The sequence below is a fragment of the Festucalex cinctus genome, chromosome 21, assembly GCF_051991245.1.
Source record: "Festucalex cinctus isolate MCC-2025b chromosome 21, RoL_Fcin_1.0, whole genome shotgun sequence".
NCBI classification, from domain to species: Eukaryota; Metazoa; Chordata; class Actinopteri; order Syngnathiformes; family Syngnathidae; genus Festucalex; species Festucalex cinctus.
The window spans coordinates 11,817,047-11,838,977 of NC_135431.1; the positions used below are offsets into that span (position 1 = coordinate 11,817,047).

Below are 21,931 nucleotides of genomic sequence, written 5' to 3' on the forward strand. Positions count from 1 at the left end.
TTTAAACAGCACCGCCCCCTGCTGTTTACTGAAATTGATGTTAAAGTGGCCACAGTTACAAAACAAGTGAGCCGTATCGTTCGCAATAGCTCTACATATTTTATTATAATTAGTGTAACAACATTAAAATTAAAATGTGCTAATTAATTCAATTTTCCTGCTGTTTGGGATTCAATTAAACATGCATGACTTGCTGAGTGCATTTCTAATGCGCCGCAGAATTCTTGAATATCCTAAATGTAAGATGGGGGGAAAAAGTGGATCACTGTTCTATTTTTTTTTCTGGATGATTTCAGCCTCCTGGTCACTGGGACTTTTAAAATGAAATGTCATTTTTTTCAGATTGATGCAACTGTCATTGCTCTCCTGGCAGGCTAGGGATTGCATCAGCAGTACTGCACCATGTGAGTCCTGGAAAGACTTGAAGGCTTGCAGTCCAAGGTATGCATTTGAAGGTAATTGTTGTGGTGGAAACGCTGCATGAAAAACGAGACAGTCAAGTTTGGTGGGATGCATTTGCTGTTAAATAAACGTGAAGACCAGAGAGCTGTCAACCATTTTGGCAAAATCAATCAGAACTATTGCAAATATATTGTGCATCAGAACTGAAAGAGGCTACGGTAGAGGCCTGGAAAAGCATTCCAAAAGAATGTTGTTCTGTTTAAGTTCATTTAATAATGTCTGTTCCAATACTTTTGCTGACTTGAAAAGTGGGTGGGTTCAAAAAAGGTGCTCTGTCCTCAGTTGTTTAACACATCCATATATAAAAGCGAGAATTTAGAATTTTAATATGAACCCCAAATGTCTTCAGTATAAGTAAAAGACAGCATTCGACCTTGCTGTTCCAATACTTTTGTAGGAGGACTGCATATACAGTAAACAACAATAAATGGTGGAGATAGCACATCAAGCATCTCCATTGACACAAAAAACGGTGTCAAAAAATTCAACTGTCTTCTGCAATATATCCCCCCCAAGACATTCACAACGAAAAGCAACTTACAAGTGAGAGCTCTCTGATTCATCTTCACTGTCATGGCGGAGTTGTAAACAAAAGAAAGTAACATCTAAGACTTCCGTATGTTGCCAAGAGGAAAACAGGATATCAGAGTTCGGCGAATCTACCGGTACTCGTGAAAAACAGACATTCTGTCAGCAGTCTTCCGTACTGTAGACCCGAACCTTGACTTTTCTCTATCGGCGTTCTTATCCAAGAGTGCAGAAATCTCGTTTTCATGTTCTGGTCCTTGCGGCTCCTAAAGCGAAAACGCGTGACTGTAAGATGAGGTCATTCTCTTCGTGACCTTATCTGTGCCTTGGATCCAAGGATCCAGTCCAGTTAGCATCAAAATGCATTTGCCGGATGGAAAAGGAAAAACTAAGACGAGAACAGACTCTGGAAAATGTGATAAGGCCTCTTACTCAGCAAGTCTATCAGTTGTTTAAGTGGCAAACATAAGGAAGGATCTTTTGGACACAAGCTTCCCAGTGAAACTTCCTTTCCGTTCTGTTGCACACTTTGCCAGAGGACAGAATTGTGCTTTGGCGCGCCAGGAACTCTCGGATGTACTGAATGCATGAATGCCCCTTCCAAGGACACAACCGTAGAGGCAGCATTGGAACAGAAAGTACTCCTCATGCAAGCCCTGATACACATAACAAACGTTGTGAAGACCCATTATGGTGTCGATTGTTCATCTGTTACCAGCAGAAAGTCTGAATCGTATCATTACTTTGTAAGAAAATAGTACTTTGGGGATACATTGATCACAGTCATATTTCAGATTCAGAACTCACTTCCTGAACGTGGGAATGGATCCCTGCAAAGATCGTTTTGCAGACGCCCCCGATCCGTGGCTTTGCCCCGACAGCAAGCTGTCTGTCTCGAACGTAAACATCCCGTCGCGGTCGTCGGGTACATCCAGATGCTCGCCGTTACTCCACATACCCGCTGTGCCATCCATCGACTGGTAACGGATCTCTATGGTAACGCTGGTCTGAAAACCAGAGAAAGACTGGGTTGAGTTGTCTTGCCTTTATGTCCAAAAAAAAGAAGTTATTTGATGAATTATGCATTTCTTTCAATTATTCGTCATCGGCCTAAAAAAATAAATCCTTAGCGGTTGTTTAGTGCATTTTTTAGTAGTTGCAAATGATTTACTCACTGTATTGAGCACTACTGCTATGAATTTATGCCTTTAAATCTGTAAATTTGCTTTATTTCCCGAAATTGACTTGCTTCATTATTCTTCCTGGCACTGCGGCAGTTGCACATAATTTGCAGCACCTTAAGGCCAACTCACGTCTTACTTCAGATTGAATACATTTAATTGTGTGTGAACACAGCTGTCGTTATAGGAAATGGGCTTGGCTGATGCTGTAAATCATCTCTAGGGTGCCTCCTGGGGAAATTTGGTTAAGTGTAGTCTAAAATCCCCTTCAGAATCAATTGTGACAAAGTTATTTGTCTTCGGTACCCCTCTGGGATTTTTTTTTTTTTTTTTTTTTTTTTTTGAATATTCTTCTGACTTTTACTTAATTTTTACGACAGCCGATTTATTGCAAGCAAAAAGACGGATGCGAGGAAAAATGTTTCCGTCCTTTTATCGCTTCCTGAGATTTTCTTCCAATTCTCAGAGTGATCAGTCTAGTTTTATTTTGTGTTACTATAGCAACCACACCACACACACATATTTGCAAAAGAAAGCGGTAACCTTGAGCCTCGTTTCTGCTCAGCCTCCAAATTCTTAATTGTCTGTATGAATGCATGTAGCCAATCATGCGTGCGTGTTAAGTCTTAAAGAGCTCCCACGGTGTGCCTTATCGACTGAAAAACATCACATCAGCACGTGCTCCATCCGCTGGAAGGCCTTAAAACCTGCCTCAGTCAGAACCGCCATCACCCTCACACTAATCTTCCGTCCTTCGCCGTGCTAAAAACAAGTTTCTCTCAAGTGCTATAATTACCGGTTAGCGCAAGAATACCATTAAGCTGCTGTTGCTTAGAGACCAATTCGTTTTTGCTTTGTTTTGACCTGAACTTGTGTGAGAACTCTGATAGGCTATTGTGTTGGTTGCCTTTCAGGCAGCTGCATTACAAAGGTTCATCTTTGTCAATATCGTACATGAGTATCATTATCGTAGCCCATGTATCGAGATACGTATTCAATCGTCTTTTATAAGAGATATGCATCAGATATAAATCAGTTTGACGTTGCTGTTGATTCCTTGTTTCTTTGAATTTAATTCACTTGGCTAGTTTGGGCTTTGGAAAGATTTTACATGTTGATGCATATTAATAAGAATTGCAAACTCCTACAAATCGAATCGAACTGAATCAAATTGTTACACTTTATCATAACAACCTTGAATCGTATCATACCTCATATATCGAGAATTGTATCAAATCATATTTGGTATTTATTTGAACAAATAACTAATGAAAACTAACAAATCTGCTCTTGAAACTAATTAAACTGAATTCAAAAAATAAAAGTAAAACTGAATTGAAAAGTCGATTATGCTGATTTTGTAATTGTTGAGTGTGATAATTCAAATTGTAACTGGATTTTGATTAATTATACAGCTCTAGAATGCAAATAGCCTTTTTAGGAACTTCCCAAGACTATAAACACGAAAGAATGAGAGAATTCCATACCCTAATTTAGATAAGCACATCACATCATATCGTTGCAATCCCAAGATGCAATGCAAATATGCCCCCCTGGTGAGCAGTAGAGTCAACACAAGCAATTTAATTAGATGCGAGTAAGTGGGCCATGACAACATAAAAAAAATAATAATAATAATAATTGGTGACCGATGAATGCTTATGCTAAAAAATAAGCTAGAAATCACCCATCCTGAACGAGGCACATTCTTTGTTTGATAAATGTAGTCTTTGAGTTAATGACGCCGATAAAAGTCTGATGAATATCATTAAAACGAAAGAAAATGTTGATTATTTGTATCTGTAGTCACACAGTTAGCTTTGGGGGTGTTAGCATCAGTTGTCATGTGCAGTTTCTTGAGTATGCTGTCCTCAGTCATTTGGTGAAATTCTGGTCACATGAAAAGACATGAATTGATTTTTTTTTTTGCTGAAAGACAATATGAGCGTGTGCACCTTGAAAATAGTAAAAATAATCCTGAATCTAGACTCACGTTTATGGATGTGTTATTATCGTCTATGAGTGTGTCGGTCAGCTCGAGTTGCCCCTCCTCCGCCACCTTCTGGAGCACCATGCAGAACGTCCCCACCAATCTGAAAACAAAACAATCAAATACATGCCGTTATGTATTGGGGTCCTCAGTCTATGGACGCATTTTGAACGCATGTGCTTTCAAACCGTGTGTGGGGTAAAGGTGAAGAGTTGTGGCTTTCATGGCTGCTGACGAAGATGACAGCGATCTGCTGTTTTTGTCATCGGCTCATTTTCAGCTCGTTACAGTTGAAAGGCAGCAGCAGCTCAACATGACACATGGACACAACCATCATAAGAAAGTGTAGGTGGCTTGTAATGTGTGGCTTGTGAACACCCACCCCGGTGTCACTCTTGAACGCTCTCTCCATGATGTGCGCGCACTCGCAGCTGACAACAACGAGGCACTCTAAAGTAACCATGCCAGGGTGAAGCACCTGTCACATCAGACCCCTTCACCCCAACATCACCCCCTAACCGAGTGTCACTCTTGAATTCTGTCTTGTGATGTGCGTGCACTCGCAACTGACAACGAGGCGCTCTACAGTCATCATGCCAGGGTGAAGCCCCTGCCACGTTTGATGCTTACCCCCTCCAACATTGCCTCCATCACCCTCAACATGCCACTCTTGAGCTCTCTCTCCGTGATGTGCGTGCACTCGCAGCTGACAGCAAGGCACTCTAAAGCGGCTTTGCTATCCCTGTTCAGGGATGCATTCTAAGCACACACAACTTAATTTTCTGCATTAGCTTGTACATTTTGAACATTTGTTTTCCCTCACTAGAAATGTCTTTGTCGTCGTTTGGACGAATCCTTGCAAAGATTGTGCACCGCAGCCAAAAGCAGACGGTGTGGTAAATGATTGCTTACACTCAGTTTATTATGACCCGCATTAAGCAGACTTGATTGTGAAACATGCTGTTCCCGCTGAGAATCATTCCTTCTTTGCTGCAGCTTTGACTGCATCCAGCTCATTGCTACTTTTCTTGTTTAACTGGGTTGAAAATACAAGCCGGAGCTTTTGTAAAGCAACCGCTGTGAGTCGAAAACAAACAGAATCATAAAATCCATGAGAAAGTAACATGTAATTAGAAGAATGATTTGTTACATCAATAAGACTATTCAATTAGGTTTGGAAAACATCATTGAGCTTTTGATTAGAAGATGACTAGTTTCTAATTCAAGCGTGCAAATAGTGAAGACAGCTAATTCCCCAAAGCCTTCAACATGTTGGGCACAAATGTGCACTTTGCAGACACACTGACGAGATTATTACTTGCCTCTGGACAAGTGACTAAATCGATTAAGACTGCTAGAGTTGTGCATATAATTAAATCAAATAAAGTAAAAACATTCTCATTCGGTCTTAAAAAACGTATAGCTTTGTTGTTACCCATAGGATAATTAGGAGTAAACATACAGTCATGGCTATACTGCTTCCATACACTTTGCACAATCAACATCGAGTCACCATTGAACGGGACAATTAAAGCTGTTGAATATTTTAAAGAGTTTACCCCAAAAGTGATTTCAGCCCACAAAACAACAAGTCATAAAGTCTATGAGGAGCACACAGTGCGGTCGCAGGCTTGCTTGCACTCTAATGGCAAACTCCAACAAACAGACACGTGACATCAAACACAAACGATCAGCCGACATTATAAAAGCCTGCAGGGAGCGATATCATTTTCGCTTATGTCACTCAAATTACCTATTCTCAAATGGTGTTTACTAAAGAACAAAATAAGGCAGAAATGTCATTTTATTTCTAATGAAAGAATGGAATCCAATCTTTCATATGGTATCCACCATGTTTATGTATTCATGGCACACAATATTCTGTTTGCCTTGAAAAATGAGTGAAAATGCTCAAAATCGGCTGGCACTGTCGGGGTTATTTTTTGGATAATGTTTGGCAGTCAAAACTGTATCACACATATGAATCCATTTAGCATGTCAGACGAGACTTGAAAGATTTATGAGGTGTTCAGAAAGTCTCTTTACAATCCAACAATTTTTTTGGCATCAAGGAAGAATCCTTCAACTTTCAACTAGGCTGACATTTTATCCTGCAGCGCCCCCTACTGTCAACTGGAAATCAGGTCAAAGTAACATCGGGCTTGGATTGCGATCATCACATGACCAATGTCAGTTAGTTATGGATTTTGAATCTGAACCCCAAGGGGGGCCTCAATGCTTTTTCTAGAAACACTCATTATTCTGCAGCCGTAGCGGAAAACTGGCTGTCAAATCACGACTGGTGTGGCGGAATAGCGCGCAGACCATCATGCGTCACTGCTTATCGAACGTGTGGTCACTGGACGTGACACAATGGTGGTTGTGCTGCTGGTGATAATACTGAAGCTCATCCACTTTTGAGGTCTCAAGTGATTGGTCGTCTAATTTCATTCTCTGAAATCATGAAAAATACCAATTAACTGAGCAATAATAGAAGTTGGTGCGTCTGCTGCTTTTCATTGCTGTTTTCCACTTTGGAAACTGCACCAGGAAAAAAAAAATGTAACAATTAATAGCGTCCTTCTGTCGAAATGACACCACATCTGTCACGCAGGCCTGCCACCAGTCTTGAGCGCTGCAATGTTGTCAGTGGACACACACTCACACAGTCTAATAGAGAAAGAGCGTGTAGGGGACATGTGGAAGCTTGGGGACTATAAACAAGCAGCTGCGAGAATCTGGTTGAATTTTTAAAGACTGAGAAGAGGAACGAGCAGCCATAGTGAATCATTTTTTTTATCATGGGGATATGCATTCCACACCCACCTGCATGTAGCTGGGAATCTATGCTATAGGAAGAGTATCGGGTGGGTTGGGCTGAATGGAACCATGAAAAAATTATTGCTAAAAAAAAATCTCTAGCAGAGAGTTTGCAAATGATAAAGTGTGATATAGCGGGGAAACACTACAACAAACTGAAACTCTTTAAACGAATGGGTCAAAAGTAACACAAATTGGGTCAAATGTCTAACCCGGTGGCTTGGAACAAAATGGACCCAGCAAATGCTAGGTTGAGGCTTTGACCAGGACCTTAGCTCAGGATTTTGACCCAACAAAGGGTAAAAACTACCCATACCGATGAGTAACTAACCCGCCACATCAAGTCACTATACGTTTGTTAGTTTTTACACCAAGATGCTTTTCCGAACACAACACAACTGTTTTTGTAGGTGGGCCAAGATTTGAACCCCACTCCATGAGTCATTTTCTACCAATGTTAGTTTAAAATTTACATCTTCGGTACACAGCAAGCTGTCCAAAAATGGAAAAAATCCAATTTTCCAACCCAACCTGTAAATGTAGCCCAGTCTGCTCAAAATCCACAACTACCAAACAACCCATAATTTTTAGTGTGTATTAATTCAAGTGCTTAAGCACTCCAAATGGCGTAGGTACGGCACAAAAATGGCGCAATAAATGACGGCAAATATCAATTGCTGTGATGCTTCTCATTAGTCTGTATGCCAATGCAATGTTAAATCAAATGCACTTTATGATTGCACATCGTCCATCATGCAAGTATTCCTGATCTGATTTGATCACTGAGTGACAAATGGGCCCATTACTGACCATCTAATAAAATTTTATTCATGACCAGCCGCTGATGAGGAGGATACCAGAACCACCACAATGACGCTGCTTTTAATTGTGAATCATGGCATTACATAAGAAGATGAGATCGAAGATCATATTTAAATACTGTGGTTGTGGTTTGCAGTCCATTGCACAAACAAGTGAGTCCATTTAGAAGAAGCTGGAAAACATGTTGCGCCATTTAGAACTGATAGATAGATTTGGGCATTCAAAGGAAAAAAAATGCTTGTTTGGCTTTACCTGTTACTGAAGACTTTGCTGTAATTGTACACTTGGATCTCCAGCATCTCGCTGCCATCCAGCTTGCTTGCAAATGGCCATCGAAACATCTGAAGAAGACACACACGGGCAGTTAACACAACACAACTACTTTCTTTACTCTCGGGTACTTGATAATTTGTTACAGTGGAGCTCTGAGGTCACTTTGTTGAAAAGAAAAGCCCGTTGAAAATAATGGGAGAGAGAGACAATGGATTAAGCACCCCATACCGAATTAAAATTAACTATACACCGATGTGGCAAAACCACAAAGTTTTAGTAATGTAATCCATCAGTATTTCTCATTTAGCACCGTGTCCACTGTGCAGCACTGTTACATTTTAGGAGACACCACGAGGGCAGAAGGGATGAAGGTTGAAAAGGGTGATTTAAAACTCATTAAAAGTCTCCCGCTGATGTAGGCCTCTCATTCAAGAAAACACTGCAGGCTTTTCGGCAGGCTATCAATCAGGCCTTTGTTCATCCCATTAACCAAATCCTGGGGTTCCCCCAACTGAACATGTGCACAGTGGTAATGTTTCACGGATCGCAGGACATGTGGTGGAAAGTCAGCAAAGGATGCGCGCAAAAACGAAGCTGATGAACACCTACAGTATATAGAAGATTGATGACCAACTTAATTTCCCCAGAGCGAAAAAGGCCGCACGTCATTGACAATAAATACAGTATATGTGCTGTATGTGTTGACTCTCTTCCTGACGCACAATGTTGCTGTCATCATGTATGTCTCAATATTTGCCTTCGTGGTGAACGGTGAACAGCACAAGATTTAAAAAAATGTTCAGAAATATTTTTGCTGGGTTTTTCAAATTCAAATCTAATTTAAGCCATTTCTTTTCATTTTCGTGTTGCAAGATAGCTTTGAAACGATACGATCTTAATTTTGGGATCATCGTGTCATAGTGATGTATTTGCAGTTTAAATTAAACTAATATTAATCATTAATTAATTATTTATTATTTTATTATTAAATTATAAAAAATATGAATATTTTTCTTCAGGTAGTCAATTTATTTGATATTCGCAGCAGGGTTTAGGGTTTAAAAAAAATAAGGAAACAGCGCGTCACCAGAGCAACAGCATTCGACGAAATAGAAAGTTTTGCTTTTACCTAATTATGTAAAATTCCAATCATCTGTCAACAATGAAAAAAACACACACACCAAAAGACAGTTTGATGACTAACTTTTGATGCAATAATGCTGCAAAAATACTTTGGCTGGGTTGACTTTTAGATCTTTCTCTCTTTTCAGAGCCGCTCATTACCATTCCAAGATGCCCCCCCCCATTTCCCCCCTTCTGTACTGGATGCTGCACAGCCTAATTGGCTGCATCAGGCTGCTTATTAAAAAGTGACACAGGTACAGTCTCAATAAGCAGAAGCCCGAAGGCTACTGCGGTCTATCACAGGGGATAAACGCACGAGAGACGAGTAGCTTTTACCTCTGTGATCCCGCACTGTAGTGCTGTGATGACCGTGTGATCTTTTAATATTTGTTGCCATGGATACAGAACATGAAAACGCCTCTGTGATTAATGATGAAACACAAGCTTGAGTGACAACATTTTGAAGCGTATGATTTTATATTTACAACACTGCCTTTAGAGGTGAAAGCTTGTTTTGAACTTACAGTAAGAAATCCTGTCAGATTTTTTTTTTTTCATTCTGTCGGTGTCTTCTTAAAGGATAAAAGTGATGAGGTTAGACTTATGGAGAGAAAAAAAGCACACTCTGATGAGGAGGTAGTCCATATGGTCTCATGTGGTGGTAAAAGATATGTTTTATGAAGCAGAAGAAGACAATTAGTTCTAAAAGTCAAGTTGTTATGAGGATGTAAAAGCCGCATTCTCATTAGGCAGACGAGCCACTGTTATCATGACACAACAGAAGCTGCGAGAACTGTTTAATGAAAACGTACACTCGTAAAACTGCTGGGTCAAAGATAACCCAATTTTGTTCAAAAATTGGACTTTCTAAACAACAGTTTTTTTGTTTTGTTTTTTTCGCGTACAAAACGACCCCCAATTTTCCGATGCTGGGCATGCCCTCATGAGGAAGTAGAAAGCATGTTCACATCAATCTTTAGTAGGCACATTTCAGAAGAAGCCACATTCTTATCTGCATTAAAAACCACATTGCTATTAATCAATGGAGAGCATGTTCTTCGGAGGAAGTATTCCCCCCACCATAACACTTGATAACATGTCAGACAAAACCAAGTGTGCTATTCAATGGCCATCAAAACATCCTGTCATGTCATGGTTTGATGAAACACTAACGACTCCATTAAATTGTAGATTGACACCAGAAAAACTGTTAAATCAGGTTCAGCTGAGGATAGCACATATTGACACAAAATCTGTTTGGCAAGACCCAGAATTCCTTGCGGGGGAAAAAAAAAGTACTGTGGTGCCCAGAGATAGTAGCTTTTCTTTAAAAAAAAAAAAAAAAAAAATTTGCTGAGACAGAGTTCCTCTCTTCACTGGAATAATTTTAGACCCCCACACTCAAATAACGTTTGTTTGGCACATTGTTACTGCTGAGTGATTCTCATTAAAGCAGAAGAAGTCCAAGTCAATACATATAGATGCAAACTGACGCACTCAAACAACATTAGCATAAAGTTTCGATTTTCAATTTTACATGTATAAGCATATCCTCTGTGCTTGTTTTGACTGCAATCCTATTTGCACTCTGTTTCTTTTCTGACACTACACTGTCAGTCAGAACATTTTCTTCTGGTGTCATCATCATTTATTGAGAATACTTAGAGAGAGGCAAGCATCCCCATGGAGCAGACCTGAATCTTTCAACTAGTGCATTTCATCATATGCTCACCATATTTGTGGTGTTTAAATGGTCAGTAGAGTGAAATGTGGCTTCAAATTGAGATGTTTTTTTTAAGTGGTGGTTGGATAGATGCATTTTTAAGAATTCCTTGTATGTGGTCATTTTTGCTCACTCCTTGTGACCCAGCCACAAAGAAAACGACAGCATCATCTTCCCAAACGCTTTTCCCAAGATCTAAGAGCCATGAGCGATGCAATAAATTTGATTCCATCCATACATTAGAAAACAACAAAGAGATGACAAAGCGAAATAATAGCATTCCAAGTTCAGTCTTGTGTCATTCCCAGATTCGTATTTAAAAGTTAAAACTGCAGCAGCTGCCCGCTCACTCATGGAGAACGAATATATTTATGTCATTATTTTTGCATAGTATCTTGCCGTCTTGTACCAGCAACGATTTGGTTTGTTGCACACTCGTAAACACGCTGGAGTGCAGCCAAACACCCAAACTTCCTACTCGCAGGCTTTGCTGTTCTCTGCTCTAGTTCTGTCTAACTAGTGAGGGGGAGGCACTAGTGCGCCGTAGCTAAAAGCTAAATCCCGCCATGGAATGAATAATGAATGCACATTCCCCATCCAGGCAATCGGCATACTAGTTCAAAGGCGTTCTTGCTAGGCCAAGCATAAAGCAACACGACTCGCAGCGCTATGCTAATGGTCCCGCAACACCGGGGCAACGTTCAGCTTACTGAGCCATCCAAGTGTTGCATCGCCACAGATAAGGCAACGTTTCAGTATTTCCGAGCAAGGAGACGGGCCAGGAGGACGATATTTATATTTATATATCGACGCGCTCTGGCAACAGCATGGTAAAAGCCCCCCACACAAGGTCGCAGAGGCCACTTGAAGTTGTTCCTCTGGACATGATGCTGAGTGATACTAATGACCTCCCTGCACTGAGAGCAACAAATGAGGCTGTCAAAAGAAATCAGTGATAGGCGCTCGGTTCAAGCATGGAGTAATGTCAGCGTAGATATTCCTGACACATTTCTACACTTTGTCCAATTTTCTCGAGGATGCCCATGTGATTACAAAAGGAACAAACAAAACAAAACTAAGTCCCCGCGTAGAACTTTCAACCTTCAGTGAACTCAACTTACTTTACAACAAGCAGCAGTTTGGCAGAATTCAACAATTCTTTCAAAAAGAGGCATCAAGTTGTTTCAAGACACTCCCAGCTGAAATTAACTGAGAGAATTACACGATTTGTATTTAAAATGACAAAACTTTGCATTTAACTCTGCTACCTTAATGCTAACACAAAATGAAAACGCTTTAATTTCAAGAGGCATTATGAAAACAGTTATTAATCAGTATAATATAGAGTTGTGCTTTTCTTATTAGAAATACTTTATAAACATTTTCGTTGGATGTTTTTGGGAGGCGGGAACAGATTAATGGCATTTCTATTCATTTGAATGGGGAAAGATGATTTCAGATACAGTAAAAGTGTTTTGAGTTAGGAACATGGTCACGGAATGAATTAAAATCTATATCTCTCTGCACCACTGCATTTTCATTTTCATCTTCAATGGTTCAGCAAATATGAAGTGTCAGGACATACTGTATAAATGCATTACATATACAGTATGTGGCTTGAATGTGTGGATAGGAGAACTAATCTGATTTTTGCATTTCTGTGGAAGTTGACAAACGCATGAACTCATTGATCCACTCTCCTGATTAAAGTGAAAGCAAACGCCGCGTTATCAGGAACGGAAACAGGCGGCACTCTAGCTGTTTAAGAGCACTTCAAAGGAAAAATGTTTTTCTGCGTAAAAGCAAGCTCAGTCTAAAATGTTGGGAGGCGTCTGCTAGCTTGTACTCATGAGACTTGAATACGTTTTTGTACAAACATGAGAAATCCGCTCGAATAAAATGCATTTTTAGGGATTATATTTTCTTTACTGGGTTACTTTCACCCAAGGTTGGGTTAGCTATTTTGATCCAGCAAATTGAGTAGAAGATTTGATTTGCTGAAGAGCGGGACACCATTTAGGACAATTTTTTTGTGTAGTAGTTGAACTAAATTTAAATTATCATTCTTAGCAGACATTGGTGGCAGATGGATGGATTAGTGGACACGAGGATGGGTTTGCGATTTCACCCAATTTGGTGTGTCCCTTTTCTTGACCATCTACCATCAACCAAGTCCATAAGATCCAATTGTGTGGAGTGTGCAGTCCTGGCCATCATTTATGCAGCATGTTCACCAGCAGAGTATAAAAACTGAATTTCTCCTGAGGGGGACAAATAAAAGATACAATACTTCTTTTTCTACCTTCAGTCTGTTTTGCTTCCACTCTCTGCACTATGATCTTTATCTCTTCCTCTCTTTCTGCTCAATAGCCACTTTGCATCTCAATACGCTTTTTGTGACAAAAGCCTGCAGGAATCCATATTTTCACAGCATGCCAACATAAAAACACCCACCAGTGGCCAACAATGGGCCTCAGGTGAAATCCGTCATTGCGCTCATGTTGTTGGTAACAACAACGTTAATGTGGCCTTACAATTTCCGCATCAAATATGATTTGAAGCTATATAAAGGAAAGTTTGAAATGTAATATGTTTATCACCCTTTTTGTAAGTCATAAGTCTTGCGATAATCTAATGCAGCCCCAGCACTTCATCACAATGCAATTGTAATATAATTAGCGACAATTGTCCCATTGGTCAACTCAATTAAATAGTATCATTAATTTGAATGGAAAAATCGATTTAATTAGCCTTGTTTACAAACAAAACCACTACGTATGTGATAACAGGTGATTATATACTAAAATAGTGCTTGTTGTCTATGAATCCAAGCGATAATTGGCCAGCTGTGATGATGGAAGGAAATAAAAAGAAACTGACCTCGTTAAAGTGAGCCACCTCCTCACAGTTGGCCACCACACGGCTGTAGAACGACGAGCCTGAAAAGGGAAAGATGAATTAAGATCACATTGCAATAAATGTCATTGCTCTTTAAATTAGGAGGGCCCGTTTGTATGCCGCTGATGAGCGCAATTAATCGGCAAGTTTTAGTTTCATCTGTGCTGTAGGACAGGTCTGACATTTAGTGAATGCAGGTCACTGGTTAGGTAGGATGTTTAAAGAGAGGTATTTTTAGCGGATAAAGGTCTACAGAGCTCTGTACAAATGCCAAGTTTAGTTGAGGAAAAATAAAACCTAGAAAAATAAATCAAAATGTGTAATGTATACGAAGGTGTATTAGGGCCATGGATAATATGTATGTATGTATATATATGTATGTATATATATATATATATATATATATATATATATATATATATATGTATATATATATATATGTATATATATATGTATATATATATGTATATGTATATGTATATGTATATGTATATATATATATATATATATATATATATATATATATATATATATATATATATATATATATATATTTAGATAGTGGGTAATATTCTGAGAAAAAACTCACAAATTATGAGAAAAACACGAATATTTGGAAATTATAATTTGGCAAATTTGTGAGAAAAACATGAATATTTGCAATATAAAGTGACAAATTTGCAAGAAAAAAAGACACAAATTTATGAGAAAAAAGTCAAATATTTGCAACATAAAGTGGCAAATGTGTGAGAGAAAAAACACAAATTTACGGGGAAAACTCGAATATTTGTGATATTATAATGTGGCAAATTTGCAAGAAAAAACTCGAATATTTGCGACGTTATAAAGTGGCAAATTTGCAGGGAAAAAATATTTGCAACATTATAAAGTGGTAAATTTCTGAGGAAAAACTCGAATATTTGCGACATTATAAAGTAGCAAATTTGCAAGAAAATACTTGAATATTTGCGACATTATAAAGTAGAACATTTGTGAGAAAAAAAACTTTTACGAGAAAATAAATTTAATATTTGTGACGTCATAAAATTTGAGAGAAAAATTTCACAAATTTACAAGAAAAAAATGAGGGGTTTTTTCCTCGCAAATTTGCCACTTTATAATGAAGCAAATAATCAAGCTTTTTGTCACAAATTATTTTCTCTGAATATAAAAATAATAATAATAATAATAATAATAATAATAATAATAATTAAATATTTATATCTGGCTGTAATATGCATCGTAAACGTATGTAAAGGACCAACCGGTATTGAATCTCAATGAACGTTCCAGGTGTGCCTCACTGTCCAGTGAGTGTTTATATAAACTAGAGCGCAGATAATTGGTCACTGTCATGTGATTTAGTCATGCATGCTGCACCTGCTTGTTATGTGATGTTGATGAATGGCAGCGGGCGTGTGCATGCGATTGTCTTTGTGTCGTAGTTTGCTTTGTGCAGGTGTGTTGCATGCAGACAGCTCATGTTTGCGCTGACATTTAGCAATAAAGACAAAATGCGGTTGTGAAATTCTATCTGCTGCCAGTTGGACCGTTAGACCAGACAGATTTAATTCAAATTTCTTTAATATGTCTAGCCAGCTCATTATTAGTCTGTAATCTTCTGCACATAATCACTCAGTACTTATAACATAACTTAAACAGCCGTCACAGTATATTAGAGATAGCAAAGACAACACTATAATTAATTTTTTTTTGGAGAACCTTTTTCTTTTATGTTATTTAGGGTGCAAAAAAAAAAAAAGATTTGAATTGGAAAATCAGTTTTGCTGTAAAAGATTTGAGCGCATCGAATCAAACTGAAATGTTCCATTTGGAATGAAACTTTTAGGTGCTTGCCAACCACCAATTAAATCAAATGAAGACGACCTCTTTTTGTTTTGTGCTGAATTAAATCCTTTTTGATATATCCAATGCTGACTCGTCATGTTCTAAGCTCATCTCCCCACAAAGCCCCACATCTTTTGAAATGATCCCCCCCCACCCCCATTTTTAAATAAACCCCTCTTAGATGTCAGAGAGGATGATACCATTACTCCTACATTATTCAAAATTCAGCTCTGCCGCCTTCCTATTTTTTCTTTTTTTTTCCATCCCATCGCAACGTGGGTTTGTGAAAGTAGATGGTATGAGGCTTACATAAGGTGCTCTGCTTCAAACTAAAAACCTTCTGCTAATCAGGTTGCATTTTTGGCTTTGCAGGCATGCAAAGTGCTAAAACAGCAAAGAAAAGTACTGGATTTTTTTTATTTTTTATTTTTTTGTGGACAAACATTAAAGAGATGCTTAGAGAGAAAACTTAAAACTAAAAATTGCTTTGTAAAAGAAAAAAAAACCCTGCCTACATTGTTTCCATGTGTTACAAAGATATCCTCTTGTAGTCTAATCTTGAAATGTAATTAACTTTTTCACTACATTGACTTTGCTCATGTCTGGCGGGCTGCCGAGCAACTGCGGAGCGTAAGCATGAACTATTGAAGCTGCAGATAAGATGGCGGCCTTATCAAAGTCTCTGCCTTGAAATCAATTAAATAGCAACGCCTACTTTGCTCAATGCTCGTCTCTTATCAATTAATCCGACGCGTCGGTTGCTCGCTCACAAATTTCGGCAAAAGAAGGCGATGCAGGCTTTTTCGTTTCAAATATGACCAAGATTGACTCGGGAATGAATTAGTGAAAGATAACTGTACATTCTGCCATCTAGTGGCTGAGCATGTAATTGTTCTGCCTGTCACAATACGTCGTTGGCATTGATAGATGACGATACATTTTCTATATACAAATAATTCTTGGCCCAATGAAACAAAATTTGTGAGTATACCTGATGATGGTAATTCGCTGGTTGTATCTGAACCTCAAACGATTTTGACAACATGGAATCGAGGAGCAATTGGGCTGCTGGTACAAAACAACAAAGCTGTTCTTTTAAGTGGAAAGCAAGTGAAGCGAAGACAACTGCTGGTTTGATCAAGGCAGCGTAGGTCCAATTCCTGACTTGGCTGACACGCCGCATGCGCTACTAAGAGCCGAGTGAGTTTGCTGCAGCGCATCGCACAACAATCTAAGCCGCCCGCCACCCTTTCTGCACACTGAACACATACACACACAGGCAGGAAGGAGGTTGGGGGAGGTGGTAATGTGACAATCCCAAACAATACCGCCGCTGACTCTAATCAGCCAGTCAGATACGAGCTAGCCTGTCTTTGACCGCAAGACTAATTGCTTGTCTAAAGTTCTCCGACACGCGCACACACGCACTGTTGATGGCTGTAATTCCTGTGAGAAGCACAGATTCTTGACAAGAGGCTGCCGGTCAGGGCAAACATAAAAGGGCTTTTAACAGGAGACTGTTGTGACTTGATAAGAATGATTTGGGTTTGGTAGCCTGGAAACGGAAACCTAGAGAACGCGTTGTTTAATGGCTATTTTTGATGAAGCCAAACATAGCTTAAAGGGGAAGTCAACCCCCCCAAAAATTCTCGACAATAGTATGTTCTATGCAGCCCCACTAGTCTAAATATGGTATGCTGGTTAATATTGCATTTGTTATCAATATCAGAAGGTGGCCATTTTGCCACTTACTGTCAAGTGAAATGATATCACAGTTGCTCGGGTCTCAGGAAAGAGCCAATCACAGCTCAGCTTCAGAAAACAGGTGAGCTGTGATTGGTCGTCGCCATGCCCACTTAAACCTCAAAATATTCAAACAATTGCCCAAATATTTTGGATTTTATGGTGTTGTCCTCGCCATAGAAAAAGCTTAACATTGCTTGATGTCAGAAAAATGATCACCCTGATGCATATTCGGCCTTTTACTTTCCATTAGCATTCACTTCAGAGAAAAAGCTTAACGTCACTTATTGTCTAAAAAGTACCACCAATCGTCGGCAAATTTTTACGGCCACTTCTTTACACATGCCCACTTGAACATCTGAAAATATCAAAATGATTGCGGCAATATTTGGGATTTTATGGACATTAAACTTTTTCCTTTGCGTAGGCCTTTACGATAGAGAGAAAGCTAAAACTACCAGAAGTTATGTACACATTTCTACTCAACCTCTGAAAATATTAAAACAATGGCCCCAATATTTAGAATGTTATGGATGTTAAGCGTCAGTTGATGTCAGAAAGCTGCGATCAATCTTCACCAAAATATATGTGGACATGTCTACTTATGTCTACTTCAATGCTGCAAATATTACAATGATGGCCCCAATAATTTCTATTTTATGGAGGTTAAGCCCTTTCCTCTCCGAACATCCAAAATATTGGATCGGATTGGTGATCATTCTCTGTTTATATACATTGTGGTGTTGACTGGTGAGCTTTTTTATGCTTACATTAAGCGTTTTTGACTGTCCACAATACTGTACTTCAGGTTAGTGTTAACAAAAAACTGTGAAACTGTCTTCCTAGTAACCAAAAATGAATCTGTAGTTGAGAAGTCAAGAAAAAGGCCACGATCATGCATTTGTTATGTTGATTTATATATTTATTAGCTTCAATCAATATCGCCAGCAGCTCATTTGTTCCAAATTGTTCCGCAGGTTAAAAGTAGTGCTTGTGTGGGTTTTCACCTGCTACTTTGGCTTCCTCCCACTTTGTGCATGTTAGGTTAATTGAAGACTGCAAATTGCCCACCGGTGTTGTTTGTGTTTATGGACGCTGCAATTGATTGCACCTCTTGCACAAAGTCAGCCCCAAAGTGCAATCAGTGCTAATGACAAAACTGTAAACACACATATCGTGTTTGAAAAATATATCAATCTTAATTGAAATGCCAACGTGAATAGCATGCGATGCCATCTAAATATTCAAAGGTATTAAAGTCCAACTGTGTCCGGCAACTTGCTGGAAAAGTTCTCCCCTACCTCGAAATGTGACTTTGGCAACGCGGTCACCTTTCCCCCGGAGGTTGGCGACCGACTTGAGGTGAAGCGTGAGGGACATCATGAGTCCGGCGGGCTTGGGGGAGTAACACGTTACACCTCCACGCGATCAAACTTGAACCTGCTGCTGCCGTCGGCTCTCCGGTGTTACGCTGAAGCCGAGCCTCTCCTCCCGAGCGGATCCTCCGCGATCCTAAATCCTTTTCCATGTGCGCGGCATGAAGATTCGATTGTGGGCTTTTGTTGTTTAGTTTGGTGCTTTTCTGTGCGTGCGTGGCAAAAGATGAGAGTTGACTGCGCAGGCTGCAGCATGCGTCGCGCATCTCCTCGATGCTTGGGTGCGGGCAGGGGGGAGGCGGAGGAGGAGGGTGTGTGCGAGTGCTACAGCTTCCCTGTAATGAAGCAGCTCAACCCTGTGTGTCACTTTAGCACAATGACAGTTCTAAAAACAGTTCTATATCTATATATATCCTAGTATCTGGCAATTATTCAAACCGTATCACAATTCATAGGTCACAATTTGATTTGATACCGATTCATATTGATACAAATCTGTAAGTCGATTATTGCATTTTTTTTAAACTCAAATATAGAAAATACTAATCATTAAACTTGTACATATGCACTGTAAGATTTGTATGATAAACTGAAACTTCAGCACTGTATTTAACAAACAGGTTGCAATCTGTTTCATGTTTGAACGGCATTAAAATAAAAATATTAAGGCTTAATGTTCCTTTAATATAACATTAAGCATGGAACAAAGTGTCAACCCTCACCCTAAGTAAGACTTTTTGTTGAATATTTTCATCAAAAATTGATGATGTAACATCGATTCAGCCGCATATTGAATCGATGCAAGAAGTGCGCACTTATATTATATATATATATATATATATATATATATATATATATATATACATATATATATATATATATATATACATATATACATACACATTTGTTTATCATTATGCTTATAATTATGACAAATCGTGCATCTTTGCACATCTATGTATGCTAGCGACATATAGTGACAGGCAGAACAATTAAATGTTCTTCCACTAGGTGGCAGAAGATACAATTACAATCTATTCCCCTGTTGCAATTTATATGTGAGCTTTGTTTAAAAAACAGAATTACTCATTTTCCCCACATCTTTCCAATTTTATAACTAAATTGTATAAATGTACATTTTTTTGGGTTATGGTTACTTTTTAGCTTGATTTAATGCCATGACATTTTCCCAGTATAACCGATATAGCTTAGTAAAATATTGGGAAATGCTATGTACTGTTAATTCATAAATTTGAATTGGTCTAATGGGGTTACTCAGTAAATACCCGGCTTCACTTCAAGCTTGACTGATTTTGTATTTAATGAATGAGCGGAGCTGCTCAAAAACGAAAGGATTAAATGGCTAAGACAGATGCTGACCAGTTGCTAGGCAACCAATTTCCCGCTTTGTCCATCACGCAGAGTTCTGGTCATGCAAGAGTCACATCAGGTAAAACCTTGCCAACTGGACTCTGGATGTATTATTTTTTTTAAATATGAATTTAGCATTGTGGTGGTGTGTGTTTTTTTTTTTTTTTTTTTAAATAAGACTTCTCTCCCCCCCCCCCCTGTGGCAGACATCGAAATGGCTCTTGTAGTATAGTATTTAAGGTTGCCGACCCATAGTATAGAAAATTGATTGGGGGAAACAAAATCCCATCTTCAAAACTATAAAAAGAGATATAGGACTCAGAAAGTTGACAAGTGAAGGACAGACTGCAGAACGAGAGCCTCAATGAGGCTTGTGATGTCGTCCTTGAGGCATCAACTCCACAGAAGAAATAAAAAGACAATCGTCTCACATTGAACTCAACTCGCACTATAGTTCCATGCACGGCATGTATTTCTTGAAGACTGTACTGTAAACACGCTTTGTGTGACATTTGAGGACAAGCTGCTTGTATTGGATTATTCATTAGACCTGAGTAGTTGCGAGGTTTGCTGGAAGGGTGCAGTCAAAGTAGTGATTAGTGGCAGGCAAGCTGTGATGCAAACTGTGTGTGTGGACTCACATTAATACTTCACTGAATAATGAGAGTTATATCAAACCTTTATTTGCCTTTGCTGATGTAATAATGCTCTGTGGTTTTGATTGACACTCACAGAGGTATTGAAGTTTATTGTTGTGGCTGTGTAGAACAGCTCGACTCCATACTGAGACACTATTAACACCTTTCAGTATGTACGGTTGACGATTAAGTGCATATAAGGAGTCACACCAACAGAGGGGGGTATTTGTCTAGAGTTTGAGCACAGCTACTCAAACTTCTACGATCCAGATGGAAGTATTATTTCAAACCTGTAAAATCCAGAGTATTAAATGTTGAGGTATAACTCGAGGATAATTGACGTGCTATTTTATGATTACTGATGCTGATGTGCATGTCACAACATGAGTTACACTTGTAAAATTAAAGCAAACCTTTGGGCCAGGTCATTTGTAATTGAAGTCGTTAAAAAAAATAAAATCTCCTTGGGATATTGGCCACCTCTGCTAAAAGTTAAACAGATCATTCAATACCGCGCTTGAAATTAAATTATTAATACATTTAATAATATCAGTGTGTGGTTCAGTTTTTCATGATTCCTAGGGGGAAAAAAACTGAAAAATGACTTGGGGCATTATTGTAGGAGGGTACCAATATGCAAAGTAGGGATGTCACGAGGGCAATATCGTGATATTAAAACTGCCACAATATCGTCTTCAATAGTTAAAAGGAACACATCTGTTAAAAGTCAGGTTGATTTCCATTTGTGCAGTTCTAGCACCCTCTGGTGGCTAGTTTATTAGTGCAATTTAATTTTCATTAGGTATGTTTTGGCCTTCTATGTTTAAAATCTGTTATTTGTCAGATGAAGGGGAAACTAATTTTCTTGTGAAGTCATCAATGTGTGCTTGCATTACCAAGAAAGTACCTCAGTATTATGAGAGATTGTAGGTGATTTATATGCATTGCTGTTATGCAATATTTAAGCAATATTGTGCTTTTTTTTTTGTATGAGCTTTTTTTTTTTTTTTTTTACAATATTGTGATCTTTTTAAAATATCGCTAACGTCCCACAATATGACAAATTATTGTATCGTGACCTTTATATCGTGATAATATATCGTGATGTTTGGATATCGTTACATCCCTAATGC

At 38.8% G+C, this 21,931-nt stretch overlaps 2 protein-coding genes across 16 annotated transcripts in view; one reads left to right on the top strand and one right to left on the bottom strand.

Annotated features, from left to right (window-relative positions):
* The window catches only part of otofa (otoferlin a), a 44,966-nt gene extending 25,896 nt beyond the window's left edge, over window positions 1-19,070 (bottom strand). For all 11 annotated transcript variants that reach the window (XM_077511485.1, XM_077511483.1, XM_077511486.1 and 8 more), the window contains exons 1-5: window positions 18,715-19,070; window positions 13,805-13,863; window positions 8,056-8,144; window positions 4,165-4,264; window positions 1,798-1,997 (exon numbers count right to left, since the gene is read on the bottom strand). In XM_077511485.1, coding sequence (XP_077367611.1) covers window positions 1,798-1,997; window positions 4,165-4,264; window positions 8,056-8,144; window positions 13,805-13,863; window positions 18,715-18,796 — 530 coding nt within the window. In that variant the 5' untranslated portion in view covers window positions 18,797-19,070. The remainder of the gene's footprint in view (window positions 1-1,797; window positions 1,998-4,164; window positions 4,265-8,055; window positions 8,145-13,804; window positions 13,864-18,714) is intronic.
* The window catches only part of fndc1 (fibronectin type III domain containing 1), a 57,225-nt gene that overhangs the window by 9,733 nt on the left and 25,561 nt on the right, over window positions 1-21,931 (top strand). For 2 of the 5 annotated variants that reach the window (XM_077511487.1, XM_077511488.1), the window contains one exon: window positions 343-455. In XM_077511487.1, coding sequence (XP_077367613.1) covers window positions 444-455 — 12 coding nt within the window. In that variant the 5' untranslated portion in view covers window positions 343-443. Of the gene's footprint in view, window positions 1-342; window positions 456-9,347; window positions 9,456-21,931 lie in introns of all 5 variants that reach the window. The other 3 variants (XM_077511489.1, XM_077511491.1, XM_077511490.1) reach the window with 3 other exon arrangements.